The sequence below is a fragment of the Natrix helvetica genome (genome assembly GCF_964273705.1).
Source record: "Natrix helvetica genome assembly, chromosome: 1".
Classification (NCBI taxonomy): Eukaryota; Metazoa; Chordata; class Lepidosauria; order Squamata; family Natricidae; genus Natrix; species Natrix helvetica.
The window spans coordinates 105,249,411-105,265,373 of NC_138548.1; the positions used below are offsets into that span (position 1 = coordinate 105,249,411).

General features: G+C 36.4%; 1 protein-coding gene across 1 annotated transcript; it reads right to left on the reverse strand.

Moving 5' to 3' along the window:
* Window positions 1-394: 394 nt before the first annotated feature.
* Window positions 395-12,972, reverse strand: PSMA1 (proteasome 20S subunit alpha 1). Its single transcript, XM_081938326.1, has 10 exons — window positions 12,812-12,972; window positions 8,572-8,616; window positions 7,297-7,398; window positions 5,967-6,070; window positions 5,327-5,415; window positions 4,454-4,524; window positions 3,746-3,875; window positions 3,462-3,541; window positions 2,624-2,728; window positions 395-744 (listed from the first exon to the last, which is right to left on the reverse strand). Exons 1-10 carry the CDS (start codon window positions 12,812-12,814, stop codon window positions 688-690), a joined length of 786 nt encoding a protein of 261 aa, XP_081794452.1. The 5' UTR covers window positions 12,815-12,972; the 3' UTR covers window positions 395-687.
* Window positions 12,973-15,963: the final 2,991 nt, after the last annotated feature.

The following is a 15,963-nucleotide window of genomic DNA, read 5'->3' on the forward strand; positions in this document are numbered from 1 at the left end:
TCTACCTCCACACTTTATGCTTGAAGCTCTCCAACACACTGATATAACTTAGTGGCTCTTAAGATCAGCCACATTTATTGTTTTCCCTTTTTTATTCTTTGCTGGAAATAATCCTTGAAAATCGGATCCAACTAATTTAAAGAAATTCACAGAGAAAGATCTCCCTATCAATTCTGCACGTCCTTGATGAAAATCTTTCTCTGTGAATTTCTTTAAATTAGTTGGATCCGATTTATATTTTAACTGGTTTGATTGTTACAAATTATACATTCTAATTTAAGTTGGTATGAGATTCATCATATGTAAATAGACATAGATACAGGATTCCATAAGCATGGGATACAATGATATTGTATACATTTTTTTATTTACGGAATACAAAAAAGTTTCACAATTTTTCATACAAGAAAAATTTATTTCAGAGATGTTTATACAACATAAAAGCAACATGCTTTTTCATATAAAACAGTGTTTCAGGCTTTTCTAGAAAATGACATCTTTTCTTAATAGAAGTGGTCAGTTATTTTTTTCTGCCAACAAAAAGGTTTTTTTTTTTTTGGTAATTCGTTTTAAACACTGATGTTTTATCACTACATTATGCCTTGAATCTTAAAGCTAAGTTACCACAATACAAATAATGCTTCTCGCACTATTCCCTTTGAAGTAACCCATGTTATGCAGTGTAATTTAGTGCTCCATTGGTTCCTCAGGCTTTTCTGCGGTATCTTCAGCAGGCTGAACAGTCTTAAGAGAGTTAAAAGAAATAAAGAGAACAGTCATTGGGGGGGAAAATCGCACAAAATATTCTACAAATACAGTGTCTCTCAATATTCAGTGTAGTAATAAATAGGCAGGGGGATTTTCAATACTCTACTTTTTCTGCTTTAAAAATCCAATACAAATCAGTGGCAAAAATTGGTTTGATATACAATATTTTTAAATGTTTTGTTCCTTTTGTATATTTCATAAAACAGCCCAATCTCTAGAAAAACTAAATATTCATGTTTTCTACACTTCTTGATTGGCTCATTTATTTGTCATACCTTCAAAGTTGTCATTTGTAATATGTATGTATGTATGTATGTATGTATGTATGTATGTATGTATGTATGTATGCATATACACACACACTTGAAATACTTATGTGTAGGTATAAATATATGAAAATAATCATTTGGTCTGTTAAGCAAAATGTCAAATTTATTTAATATGCCAATGGAATGTATATATGGAAAGAAATCAATTCTCCCACTTTTTCTAAAAAGTCTGCTTGGAGCATAGGAAAAAAAAGAAAGGGAAAATGTTTTTGCATTACTTAGAGGATTCATTGAAAGAGCAAGAGAGGAATACATTTTTTGCAGAAATTAAAATCCAAAACTTACTAGTCAGGTTAAAAAGACTTAAAAGCTTACTGATCAGGTTAGGGACCTTTTTAAAGGTTTTTTTAGTGTCAAATGAATACATTATCATGAGGAGAGCATTAAATAGGCAGAATATCACACCCTGAAGGCATTGTCTTATATCACCAGTCATCTAATCTCAGAGGACGGGGCAATCTAGCAAAAATCGTCAGAATGGAAAGTCTCATAATGTGATCCAGCTACTGATTTACAAAGCGTGATGGGCGATGCTGTCTTTCTATAAATATTGGTGTGTGTGTGTGGAGTGCTGGCTTCGTTGCTCTAAGCAGGTTGGCTGGCTGTGTTGTTACATCTTGATTAGTTGATGGAGTTGATGTATGCAGATTAGTTGGCTGTTTTGTAACATCCTGTGTGGCTGAGGTACTCTGTGCCCATTAGTCTTTTGTGTTGTAACGACCTGGATATTGGGCCGTGTGATGGCATCCTGAGCTCTAGTGTAGTGATATCCTGAGTCCTGTGCTGCAACATCTTGGGACGTTGGCTGTGTTGTAACTGGTGTTCAGCCAGTTTAGCAAATGGTTTCCCATCCAATCGCTTCAGAAACACGTGCCGTGTCAGGAAAGCAATGCAAGAAACGTGTTTTGGAGGGGAGAGACAAGACTCAGGATATCACTACACTAGAGCTCAGGATGTCATCACACAGCCCAATACCCAGGTCGTTACAACACAAAAGACTAATGGGCACACAGCTAGTACCTCAGCCACACAGGATGTTACAAAACAGCCAACTAATCTGCATACATCAACTCCATCAACTAATCAAGATGTTACAACACAGCCAACCAACCCGCTTACAGTAACAAAGCCAGCACTCCACACCCACCAATATTTATAGAAAGACGGCAGCTCCGATCATGCTTTGCTCACACAAGCACGAAGCCACCAGCCTGAAGATGGCGAGTGGGACCTCGTTGAAACGTCGCCAAGATACTCTCAATCTTACACGGGAAAAGACCTGAATACGCCAAGACCTGCATACCTGTACCCGTGAAAATCTACGAAAACAAATTATATATATATATATATATATATATATATATATATATATATATATATATATATATATATATATATATGATAGATAGATGATTGATAGATAGATCGATCGATCAATAGATAGATGATAGATAGATAGATAGATAGATAGATAGATAGATAGATAGATAGATAGACAGATTAGATAGATAGAAAGATTTGCCTACCTTTCTCTGTGGTCTTTCTTCCAGTCCTTCCAGGAATGGTGCTACATCATCATCATCATAAATTGTAAACTCCATTTCTTTACCAACAATCCCAACAGAAACATTCTGTAAAATGACAATTGAAAAAAAATGGGGGTGGGGTAGAAATTGTGGGAAATTAGGAGGAAGGAGCATTATTTATTATATAAAAGTGGAATAAATATCTAATAAAAAATCTAGTACCACAATTAGCTGGGGTTGTTGAGAGTCAATGTTCAGGAAACTGGACTGTAATATAATCTTCTACCACTGGTCTATAGTAAACTGTCATCTTCATGAACCATGGAACATTTTCTGATAAAGCCATCTTTTTCTGCTTATAAGGAACCCACTCTTAGAATTGTTTTGACTATCATAATCAGTGTTATTTGTAACTAGAAAAACATAGTTCTTGGTATGACTTTATTGTATCGAACTGATGAACTTTAAGTCACATAAACCTCATTATATTTTGCAAGATACTGGAAGTGACAGCATTAGAACTGTGGATAGACTTCTACTCTTAACTTCCATTTCAAGAAATACTGAATCGGAAGTAACCATGTTTAAATCTTTAAGCTTGCTTAGAATCCTCTTCAGATTTACATTTCCTTAATATTATATATTACAGAGAGTTAGTGACTCAAATTATTTTAATGTGCAAAGTGTATCTCCCCATACTCTTATATGTGCATGTTTAATAACAAATTTGGATTCTGCTTTACAGAAATAAATGTGTCACTCTTTCACAATGTTTATAACTACTATTACCTGTTTTTCAGAACGATAGAATTGCAAGAAAAAACAATTTCAGCCTTGCCTTAATAGTTAGATCTTGTTCAGCAGGAAGTGTCTCTCTCAGAGCACGCAGTCCATGCTTCACTAATTCATTCAGATTACCTGCAAAATAACGTTTATGACTAGTTCAGAAATGCTGTATATTCTGGGCTGACTTGGTTAAACACACTTTCAAATTCCTCATCACATGTATAATAGACAATAACTGTTCAGCAATCAAACACACACACACACTGTGTATGTGTGGAGAGAGAAAACAGCAGAAATCTTTAAAAATATAGTATACTTCAAAGACACTGCACTTACAGTCAGAAAACTCAGTCATGTGCCGTTCCAAGTAAGTTCGAGCTGATTGGGATCTTGCACCAATGGACATTGCTTTGCAATCAAAATAATTTGCAGAAGGGCAAGTCTGGAAGATATGGGGGCCCATATCCTGACAAATTAAAATGACATTTTTTTTAAAAAAAGAAGGAATCTATCAGTCAGCTTATATATAGTGTTTCACTCTCACCACGCAGATAAAAATATATGCTTTCCCAGCTGTTTTACAGTGTAACTATATTGGGAACATTCAACACATTTCATTCTGAACTGTTTCAAATGTAATATTCCCAAAGCTCCTCACTTCAAACGCAAAATTAGTTCAAGCGTTTTTAAAATGGCTCCTTTCATGTTTGAAACAGCAGTCTCCTTGAGAAATATAACTTCTAAAGAACCTGATGCTCCAAAACAATTTGAAATATTATGTAGCATTGTCAATACTGGCTTGAATTGAGGAGAAACCAATTCTCCAATATCTGGAGAACAATATATTAAAACTGAAATTCATCTTGCAAGATGTTCCAAATCCAAGTTTCCTTTTCAACATTTATAATTACTTACAAAATGTTTTATGATACAGAATAAGACTCCAAACCCTCTTCGCTGCAATTGTACTGTGTTTACTCAAGGGAGGGGAAATCTCCAGAAAACATATACAATATACATGTCTCCCATAGATGATGCACTTACATCATAGCCTGCAATAAGAAGTCCTACGCCATATGGTCTTCTGCCATAACGCTGCGTTGGTATCTGTGTTTCTTAAACAAGCTGAGGAAAACATCTCAAAAAGCTGATTTACACATTCATACTTTCTTATGAAAAATTTCATGCACACTCTTCAAGATTTAAAAAAACAATCCCACAATCAGGTTATAAAGAGTATGAAAATAATCTTGCCCTCAGTCTCCTCTCCAATAAGCTTCAACAAGAAGAAAAAAGAAAGCATGCGATTCTGGTTTGAACAAAATCCAAAATACTCAACAAGAATGTTCGACATCTACTTTATGAACCATTATGGAATTTTTTGAAATGATAAGAGGCAATATTAAAATAGTACTTTGAACGTGATGAAATGTAATTCATGTAAATTATGTAATATTGAAGTGAAAAGTGTGGATGAATCTGCCTGAACAGATTAATTTGCTCTAAAATCCAGAATATTCTTATTTTACTATTCAACTTTTCTTATGCTATTATGTGGCTGAGGTTTTCAATCAAATGGAGTAGATTTTTAGCATCAAAGTGAACTGTCCCTAATTCCCTGATTGCCTCACTTTCTTTAAAAGTAATAGTTAACAGCCAGGTTGACTCATCCTTCCAAGATTGGTAAAATGAGGGGGCAATATTGTTGGGGGCAATAGGCTGACATTTATAAACCACTTAAAGAGTGCTGTAAATCACTATGGAACAGTATATATGTCTAAGTACTTAATGCTATTACTATTGCTATTATACAAAATAACTAACTGAGTCCTTTGCAGTCAGATGATTATCCAACAGTTAATTCTATTGGCAGCTTTGAGAAACCCAAAATGATTATCACATAGGAAAAAAGGATACTGCTTCCAATCAGAGACACTAATCGAGATACTGGAAGAGGCCTGTCAAATACAAATCTGGAATCCAAACATTCCTGACGCATGAAATTGCTGCAGGAGTAAAACAGAATGTATTCCACTTGTAACTTCAACACTTCTTAGATTAATTCAATAGAAACTTTACTTGTATAAAATACTCTTTGATTGTAAAAGAGTTAGGGCAGGCAAGGGGAATGAACTCATTTTGGCATGAAATTATTGAATGCTCTTTTAGCAAGTATGTTCCACGTGTTTCCTCTTATTTCTGCAGCAGCAATTTCAATAAGGCATACTGTCAGCTCCTGTGTGTTTTCAGTGACTTGTGGACGGAGCAGTGGAATTAATCTTCCCCACAACCATTCTTATACAATGCTGTCATAATCTTCACAAATGACTAAGAACAAACGTCATACATTTACTTAAACCCATCAGTAGTTTATTAGGAGACCTGGTTATGGTGTGCAGCAATTGCACTAGACAAGGTTAAGAATGGAGAAACATAGATACCGTCTCAGGAACCAAAGGCTTGAATTAGGAATCAGATACAAACCCACTCCATATATATTTATAAACTTAAAACAAGTCCACATTCAATCAATCAAATAATCAAATTCCAAATTTACCACAAGAGTCTTGCATCAGCAGTAAGTCCAGCAATGGATATACCAATATGGTTATCAACATACAAGATTTTCTTCTGATGAGCTGCCAGTTCAGATTGTGCTCTCTAAACGACAAATATCCAAAGTAACAGTTATGAATCATACACTTATGACAATTTTTTTTTGGGGGGGGGGGGAGAAGTGTGCATTATTTCTGTCTGTTAAACTAGAAAGTATATAATCTGTAGTAACAATAGCAAGTGACCCCCATGATATAATTTGCAGAAATTGACACTGTATATAATGCCATTTCAGAAAAACACATACAATGACATTAATACAGTGGAGATTTTATGCATTGCATCTGAAGCCCATTGGATTGAGGTTTCATTGTATTAATAGTATTTTAATTCACTGTATTAATAAATGTATTTTAAAGAGTTATATTAAAGTTTGTTAAACTCTTGTTACTGCTTATGTAAACATAAGGAGCTGCTTTATGCAATTATTTTATGATGACTTAAATGGCTTCTAATTCACAGGATTCCAAAAACCTGCAAACCATCTCTGTACAGTGTAATTTGGAAGGAAATTTGACACTGTGTAGAAGGAACATTCTAGAGAAGTCTTAACTTTCTGTTACCGAATCAATAAATGTAGTACTACATGTAGTGCAAGTGAAATAATCAAAAGTATTGTGTCTGTCTTTGCTCAGTAAGTTTACACTTTAACTGCATCTCTAGCCTCCTGTCCCTACATACCAGGCCTAGTAAGGAAGCACCTATAGAGAACCCGAAAGCAGCCTGTGCAGGGAAATCCCACCATTGTTTTCTCCAGGAAAAACTATGTGGTCTTTACTGATGGAAATTGAACCATTATCTATTATTCATAGCACATATAGCCTTACTGTAACAAAAATTTGCAATGCTCTCTTAATTGCATTTAGAATCAAATAATATACCTGATTCTTTTGCCACATGATCCCTCACTGGCCCTACAAAATTGCTTGGCTCTTTCCTGTCATTTTATTCTGAAAATATTGTTGTAACATTTTAGGTTTCCAAACTTTACAATAATTTATGTCCTAACTTATCTCCCACGCCTGGTACTAGGTAAACAATAAGGAGTACAATAATTGAAATATTCTATTTTCAAGCTAAATACAGTATTTATTTAGAACAGACCTTCTCAGCTCTTGCCCCTACAAACCAAAAGAAATTACATTTTTTTTCTTCCTCAACAGATACATTTTCTAGATTGCAAAAAACTACTTTAAGATTGTGAATATTATAATGCTGTACGTATCACATATGCTTTAAAAAAAGCAAACTGGTTTTCTTCTTGAGTTTACCTTTAAGGCAACTAAAACAGCATGGGTTTTTGATTTTAGCCCAACAGTTGCAGATCCTTGTTTGACAGCCTCCATTGCATATTCTATTTGATGAATTCGACCCTAAAAACACAAGATAGCCTTATGAACATGCTGAAGGTGCAAATGAAGTGAGCATATTACCATAGTAAGAATGAGAACAATGAATGCCTGAGGAACTCACAGCATATATGTATATAAGCTTGTACGTGTATGGCTTTATCATCCTACTTACATCCACAGCAATCACCTGAGGCAGGCTGGGCGGAGAGAGAGAGATGCTGACTCCGAATTAGCCAATGAGTTACAACTAATAACACTTTGTTAGTCTTGCATCTTTCATTGCAATGGTTGCTCCTTCAAATGTTACTTAATATGTTTAGTGAATAAAAAATATTCCATTCCATGACAGAACACTTAACATTATCTTTATCACAATTGCAATAAATCAGGACATTTGAGCACAAATTAGTAACAATTTCTGATGACCTATATGAGCACAGCACATACACTAAATTCTATAGTATGACAAATACCTTTATCAGACCAATAAAAAATGACATAGCATAGGTAGAGTTTTCCAAAACTTTTCAATAGATGAAAGCAAGGAAAAAGGAATAGCGTTAATGTTTTGGGTTCTACGTCATGCTTAGTTATCATGCTGCCAGTCTGGAAAAATTGTTTTCCCCAAAATCGGTCCCTGGTATCAAAAAGGTTGGGGGCTGCTGGTTTAATCAACAAGCTATGGTTTCCATAAACCTGGCTCAATCTGACATAATTGTAATCACATCTTTAAAAGAGAATGTAAGTACAGCATTCTTACACTTAGATTCCCTCTAAAGCCACAATCTAGATTGCCAAATTCTTAATCTATGCAGATATCCCTTACTGTCCCTGAAATTAGCAAACAGCAGACAACAGTGATTATCTTATTATTCAGACTCAGTAGTCTCATACTCTTGGGCCTAGCATCACAGAAGCAACTGTTAAGTAGGCTAGGCTGCATTTTCCATAGCTATTAGCACAGAAAGTCCAATAAATTACTTTCCAGTTGAGAAAGTTATCTTATGTATAAATGGCTCATGCACATTACTCTAAATGGCTCATGCAGGTTGTTACTATAATGAACACATTTCACATATATATGTATCTGCAAATCTCTTATTTTTGCTTTTAAGGTCAGATTTAAATCCTTTGATTATTCAAATGGTGAGCAAAGGAAACATACAAAGAAAAATAGAAATACAAAAACAATACCTGGGGACTCCATACAGTGACATCGTTATCATATTGGTTGCGAAACTAAAGTGAATAAAAGGAATCCATTAATGTGACTGCCATTAAAATATGAAAAATTAAAACTAAGTCATCCTTACTATGGATTATCATTTCTGTAACCAAAAAAAATATATCTGGAAATAATAGGACTTTAGTATGACATTTGATAACTAATTTTATTTTCAAGATAGGGATGAATGAACTTGTAGAGGTGTGCAGTATGCAGATTCAAAGCAGGGAAGATTCGTCCTGCTTCAGATTCAGTGTGAAAATTCTCATAGCTGCAATACCACAAAAAAGCATGGCTTCTTTACAATATTACCACATCAAGTATGCTCTGAGTCAAATTCAAGCAACCTTTCCAATTTGGGGATAGTGCGCATTGTTACCGAATAGTATCTTTGGTTTGGTCAATACATGGAAGTATATCACTCATAATTATTAAGCTTTATTAAGAAATGCAGGAAACAAATCTTGACAAAGGAAAAATAAAAGATGGGTTGAAAGAAGTTTCATGGAGGAAATAGTAAATGCACATTTAAAGCATGTATATGTAACCCAAATCACAGTATTATGAATCAAGGCAAACGGGGAACTTTGCTAAAGTAACATCCAACACTTCATTTCAAAAATATAATTAGAAATAAGCCCACATTTCCAATTTGCATGTGAGGGTCTATAAACTAAAACTGTAATCTAACTAAGTAAAAAACAGTTTTGCTTTCAGTTTCTGTAAGAACAAAGTATTGCACATCTAGTGACTGATCAGAAAGAAAGAAAAGAAAAAAATATGCCATTAACTATTTGCATAATACCTCTTCCTATGGGCAAATGAAATTTACTTTTGATTATTTGTAGGATTGCACTGTGAGGATTTAATAAGTGATACCCCCCTTTTGAAATTGAGAAAATTATACTCAACAACTGTTTTAATTTAATGCCAGACTTCATTAAGATGCATCTCTATACATATCATCTCTATGTTGATATGTTTATCTGCTGTCCTAAATTGGCTTAATATGTTTTTGTTGTCCGATTTTATTTTGTGACACCACAAGGACTCTCTACATAACTAGGATGCATAACGAGATGCAGTATGTAAAACTTTGGATCTGCTCATCTCCTGCACTCCTTTCCGCAACCAAATCCAGCAAAAGGCTGGAAACAAAAATATATCAAAATGCTGACTCATTATATGTGTATTTACATATACGAAGTGGGGGAACGACGGAGGTACGGCAAGGAAATTGGGTTTGGGAATCGCTTCCTTTAGTGGGGTCCTGAATTTTTTTAAAGAAATGCATAAAAGAATAAAGAAGGCCAGCCTATTTTGTAATGGGTTTCAAAAGTAGGTGTGAAAGCACAACTTCGATACTACTTAGAAAGTCTTTTCAGATTACTCGAGCGACTCAATGTATTAAAGATACATTAACAAAAGGAGATATAGAAGCATAGCCAGCTACACAAACAGGCTGAAGAACAGTTTTTATCCATGGACTGTCAGATTCCTGAATGCGAAACACCACCATAACTTAAGTAGTACGATGGACTTGCATGTTCACAGTGGTGTAATGGACTGGGTGTTTGTTAATATGATTTATTGGGTTAGGGATTTATTTTATTTTATTTTGTCTTCACTGGGAGTTGTATTGTGTTGGGATGGTGCACTGAGGGAGCACAACCAATCTCATTGTACATATGTTGTGAACTGACAATAAATTATTATTATTATTATTATTATTATTATTATTATTATTATTATTATTATTATTATTATTATTTTATTCATTAGACATGAAACTCAGTCAAGTAAACATTTAAAAATAGGTCACAAATACCACTGACTGGTGCTAATGGTTGATACGGGTTTCTGCCAACACCCTAGGTATCAATCAGGTATCTTCTTAAATATATGATATTCCTAGTAGCCCACTTTTTTGCAGTTCCGCTGGTGTTATTGTAGAAAGCTGCAATTTCTTGATGTGTTTTGTAAAATTCTTGAACATGGTACCAAGTGCCCCGATGACAATGGGTATCACTGTTTACATGTTTCATCCATAGCAGTGTAGTTTCGATGGCCAGATCGCAATATTTCATATTTTTTTCTAGTTCTTTTTCTTTGACTCTGGCATCTCCTGGTACAGCGATGTCAATAAACTGTACGTTTTGGCCCTCCACAACTGTGATATCTGACGTGTTGTGTTTCAAATGACAATCTGTCTGTATTCGAAAATCCCACAAGATCTTGACCTTCTCATTTTCAGTAACATTTTCTCCTTGGTGCTCCCATGACTTTTTGGATACAGGTAAGTCGTATTTTTTACATAGTGACTGGAGGACTAATTTAGCAACTTGGTTGTGTCTAGCTTTTTACTCTGTTTCTGCAATTTTGCTGCATTCACATATTATTATTTAAATATATTTATTAAAGGGTTTTTTTAAGAGACTTTTTTTTTGGCAATTTCCTTGTGTACAACATTTCCACCTCGATATACATCCATTGTAAATGTATTTCTCCACTCTTATTTCAGTTTCTCTTTGTCTATACATATGATACTATTATATACATTCCTTAATTTACAATCCTTAATTCAATTTATACAAGTTTGTTAATCTCTACCTATCCATTGCTAATTTCTAACTCCTGTGTCTTCATTTAGTCTTTCCTTAAACTTTACACTTGTCCGCTAGCCATATGTACCACTCGTTCCATACCATATAATATTCTGTTTCCTCCTTTTCTTTTATTTCTTTTGAAAATTTGTCCATCTCTGCACACTCTTAAATGTGAAACAGTTTAGATTTTGTTGTTGCAAAGTCGCCAGTTTGGATTGTTAGTAGATTTTTGTATCTTCACTTTCATCATCATCATCATCATCATCATCATCATCATGTGGTTAATCTTTGGTGAGATTCACAGCCTTTGGGGCTGGTTGGTAGCTCAATAGCTGAGTCCTAACCAAGGACCTAGGAACTGTTAAGGTAATGTCAGAGGATATAAGCTGTCCCAAGTAGGGTGGTTTTTTGTAGAGTCAGAATGTTCAAGTCCGATAAATTTAGAATTTCCAAATAGCGAGGTAGCCTTTTAGGTGTTGCTCCAAGGGCTCCAATTACAATCGGGACAATACTCGATTTCTTTTTCCACAGTCGCTCAACTTCAATTTGTAAGTCCCGGTACTTTGTGATTTTTTCTTGCTCCTTATCTTCAATTCGCGCATCACCAGGTATTGCAATGTCAATGAACCAAACTTTTTTCTTTTCAATTATTGTTATGTCAGGTGTTTTGTAGGCCAAATGCCTGTCAAGTCTGAATTCTGAAGTCCCACAAGATCTTGACTTTCTCATTCTCTAAAACCTTCTTAACCTGATAGTCCCAGTGTTTTTTGCTGTACTCAAATCCAAACTTCTGGCACAATTTCCAGTGAATGATTTAGCAACTTGGTCATGGTGTTGTAGGTAGTCAGTTTGTGAAATTTTGCTGTACCCACTGATCAAATGGTAGACTGTCTCATCTTTCTTATTACAGAGGTGACATTTGCTATTGGTGGTAACATGCTGAATTTTTGCCTTCATGTAATATTACTACTACTACTACTACTACTACTACTATATACCAGCTATACTACTACTACTATTATATACCAGCTAATGGTTGATACGGTTTGCTGCCAGCATCCTAGATATCAACCAAGTACCTTCTTAAAATTACTACTACTACTACTACTACTTTATTCATTAAACATGAAACTCAGCCAACTGAACATTTAAAAATGCATCTCAAATTCCATTGACTGGTGCTAAAGGTTGATTATTATTATTATTAGTAGTAGTAGTATTAAGGAAACAAAAAGGAAACGAATGCTTTTTCGGTAGAGAAAGTCTGCTGGGCTGCCTACGGGAAGGGCCGATGAGAGTGCAAAAACAAAATGGGAGGAGGGGAAAGGACCGGGCCAAACGGAGCAGGAACTCCAAGAACGCGGGAGACATGCGGATCACCCCTAATAGATTTAAGGTTTGCAAAATGAAAGGGAAAATGGCAATTAAAAACAAGGCAATTTGGGCCTTGGAATGTTAGCCGGCCGAGTGCTGAGTCACACCTATCGCCCCGGGTGAAGGAAAGCGCGCCCTCTCTCCCTCTTCCGCCTCCCCGCTCGCCCCAAAGTCCCCCCCTCTCCCTACTCCCCCCCCCCACCAAAAAACTCGGTGGTTCGTCTCTCACCATGTCGGGCAACGTTCGGACAGCAGCGCCGGCGCCTGAGCAGAAAAGATGACGGGAAGCGACGGCGAGCTCGGAAAGCGATAGGTTTGGGCCCGGACGCTTCTTTCCTTTTCCGCCAATCAGCCGATTGCCGAGCTTCCGATTCCGACACGCTTTAAAAGCCGACTCCCACTTTCAAGAAATCGTAGTTGGGCGTGGCCGAATCTTGAGTGCACATGCGCGTTGGGTCCTCGATGAAACGGGCGCTGCGGAAGGGGAGAGTTAGAGCAGAGATCTTCAAACTTTGCAGCTTTAAGCTCTGCTGGCTGGAGAATTCTGGGAGTTGAAGTCCACAAGTTTTAAAGTTGCCAAGTTTGGGGACTCCTGAATTGGAGAGAAGGACGTGTGTCTTTCATTCGGTTTATAGTGCGGTAAGATTGTAGTATCTCCGGCGTAGTAAGTAACGGCAGTCGTTTCGCCGTACAGAGGAAGAAGAAAAAGGTAACACAGCTTCTCCACCCCTAGGCAGCGCTGAGAATTGATTAGTTTGCACTTTACAAAGTGTAAAAAAGAACACGGAAATTGTACGTAGTTTCAGTTAGGAAAAAATAAACAAACGATTTCTCTCACACAAGGGCTTGGTACACGATTTACAAACAGTCGCGCTTTTTGCCTGTATTGACTTCTGGTGAGATTTATCCCATTTTTATTTTGCGTTATCGTTTTGACCAATTCCCTTCCATCAGTTGTTGCGAACTGCTAATACCTAAGTGCAAGGTTACAGTCTTCTACCGGTAGTAGATCTATTTCTTGTCCTCTCTCTCCGAATATATATGTACTGAGCTACTGAACTGCACCTTTGTGTGTTTATGTGTATTTCTCAATCTCTGCAATTTTAAGATGTGTGGACTTCCAACTGGCAGAATTCCCCAGCAATTCTGAAAGTTGAAATCCACACGTTAAAATTGCTAAGGTTGAGAAAAAAAAATGTAAGTTTAGACAGCAGGCTGGCACACCCTCCCTCCCAAAATGTTGTTGTTGCTGCCCTCTGGGCATTACTGAACGTGAATCTTTTTTTTTTTTTTGGTGGCGGGGTCTGGGTGTATCTCTGCCTCTCCAAGATGAAATGACTTTTATACAAAATTAAAGTATTACAGGGCACAAACATGCATGCAGGCAGACAGTTGCAAAATTTATTTTTTTAATGCAATCTTTACAATAGCATTACAATAGGACAATGTTTTAGGTTTGCCTGGTGTATAGAATGTTGCCGATTTGAAACCTTGAGCTTTTTAAATTACTATTTCCCTTTCTTTGAAATTACCTCCTTTCCCACTCCTTAAAGTACAAATGCAACAATGCACTCTTGCATCACTTCTCCACAGACATACAAACATATATCTTGGTGATTAAGTTAATAGTTATGGTATTTCTCTCTACATCTAGAAGCAGGAAAACCTACACTTTGGCACAAAAGCAGGCTGGGTAACTTTGAGCCAGTCATTCTCTCAAAGCCTCAGCCTGAAACATCAGAAAACGTTTTATCAATTGCACTGGATCACATAGTAGATTAGAGTTCATAGCCTTAGTGGCAGTGGATTAAAAATTGTTTTGCCTAATTGGGACTGGCAACTATCCATTGATTCTGCTTGTTGGAATTTAGCTGTGAAGGGTGCAAATGGTGATCATGTGATCATAGGACATTGTTGTGTTTGTCAATGCTTGCAGCTCCAAAGACCTAAATCTTGTGCATGTAACTATGGAAACACTGCAATTGTTGTTAGTGGGAGGACCTGTCATAAAGTTACTTTTTCCATTGAACTTCCACAATAAGTTCAAACAGACAAGGCAATTGTCAAGTGAGAACTACCTGTATATACATGTGGTCCTCATTTAATGACTTACTTGTTCAGCAACTGAACTTGCAGTGATGCTGATTGATGGTACTTATGAGCAATCCTTGAAGTTCTGGCTGTTGCAGCACCCTGTGGTCATGTGATTGCAATCTAGGAACTGGTGAGCCGCCCAGATTTCTGACAGTTGCAGTATCCCATATTCACTTAATCATGATTTTTGACTTTCCCTGCTGGATTCCCAGGAACAAAGTTCATGGGGAAGCCTGCAGGTTTCAATCACATAAAGTCCTCACTTAAGAAATCCATGGTGTTTTGCTTAACAGTGGTAACTGAGGTTGCTAAAACTGCCATTTCAATATGATGTGGTCATGCGATCTCATGCTTTATGTCATTTAATGATGGAATTGCTGATCCTAATTACCAATGTTAAGTGAGAAATAGTTCTGTTTGTTTTATTGCTTTATCTGCTGGCTTTCAAAGCAGCAATATAGTTACATGCCAGGCAAGTATTGTAATCACCATGCTGTGGTAGAGCTTCTGATAAAGATACCTCTATAACAGAGATGTCAAACTGGTGGCCCGCAGGCCGGATGTGTCACATGCTGGCCATGCCCACCTCTGGTTTAGCAAAGGGGAAAAAAGTTGTGATATGTCATGTGAGGACAATGTATCATTGCAGGTTTGACACCCCTGCTCTATACGGTATTAGAGAAGTGAATGCCACTTCTTTCTGGTAAGAAACCAATGTGCCACATGTTCTTTTTATTTTAAATTGTGGAAGGAATTTTGTTTTTCTGCATCTCACTCTGGGATCCAGACATAAAGTAAGATTGCCTTATCTCCAAAGCACACTAGACCAGGTTGGGTGGATTCTGCATATTCCTATTCTATATCAGCTTCTGGAATTCCCATATCTTTAACAATATTCTTCCTTATCTTTTCCCACAAACCATTTAACCTAATTGCTCAGAGCTATTTCCCTAAACAGTGGAAAGAGGAATTCTTGTGAAGGAAATGATTTCGTTGCACTCTTTTTACTGCCAGCAAAAACAAGCGATTGAAACAGAGATTTGACTGTAACAAAAAGTAGCTTGGAATTATTTTGAAAAACTAGGATTGCTATTTTCTTCCCGTATTTTCTACAACAAGGGATAACTACGTTTATTATTACTTGATCTACTATTTTCAGGATGCCTTTGTTTTGGCTGTAGGCTCTTTCAGTCTTGTTCAGCAAATATTTTCTTTTACATCTTGTTTGCAAGTCGTGTTTATCCAACCATTTTCCTTTAGTTGTCAAGCAACAACCAGCCAAGCTAC

What these genes read in the sequence shown, in the direction of transcription:
- PSMA1 (XM_081938326.1), bottom strand. An exon ending in CATGACTGAGTTTTCTGACT is followed by an intron (nt 3,542 to 3,745) that starts GTAAGTGCAGTG and finishes GTTATTTTGCAG; the next exon opens with GTAATCTGAATGAATTAGTG. An exon ending in AACAAGATCTAACTATTAAG is followed by an intron (nt 2,729 to 3,461) that starts GCAAGGCTGAAA and finishes GTCATTTTACAG; the next exon opens with AATGTTTCTGTTGGGATTGT.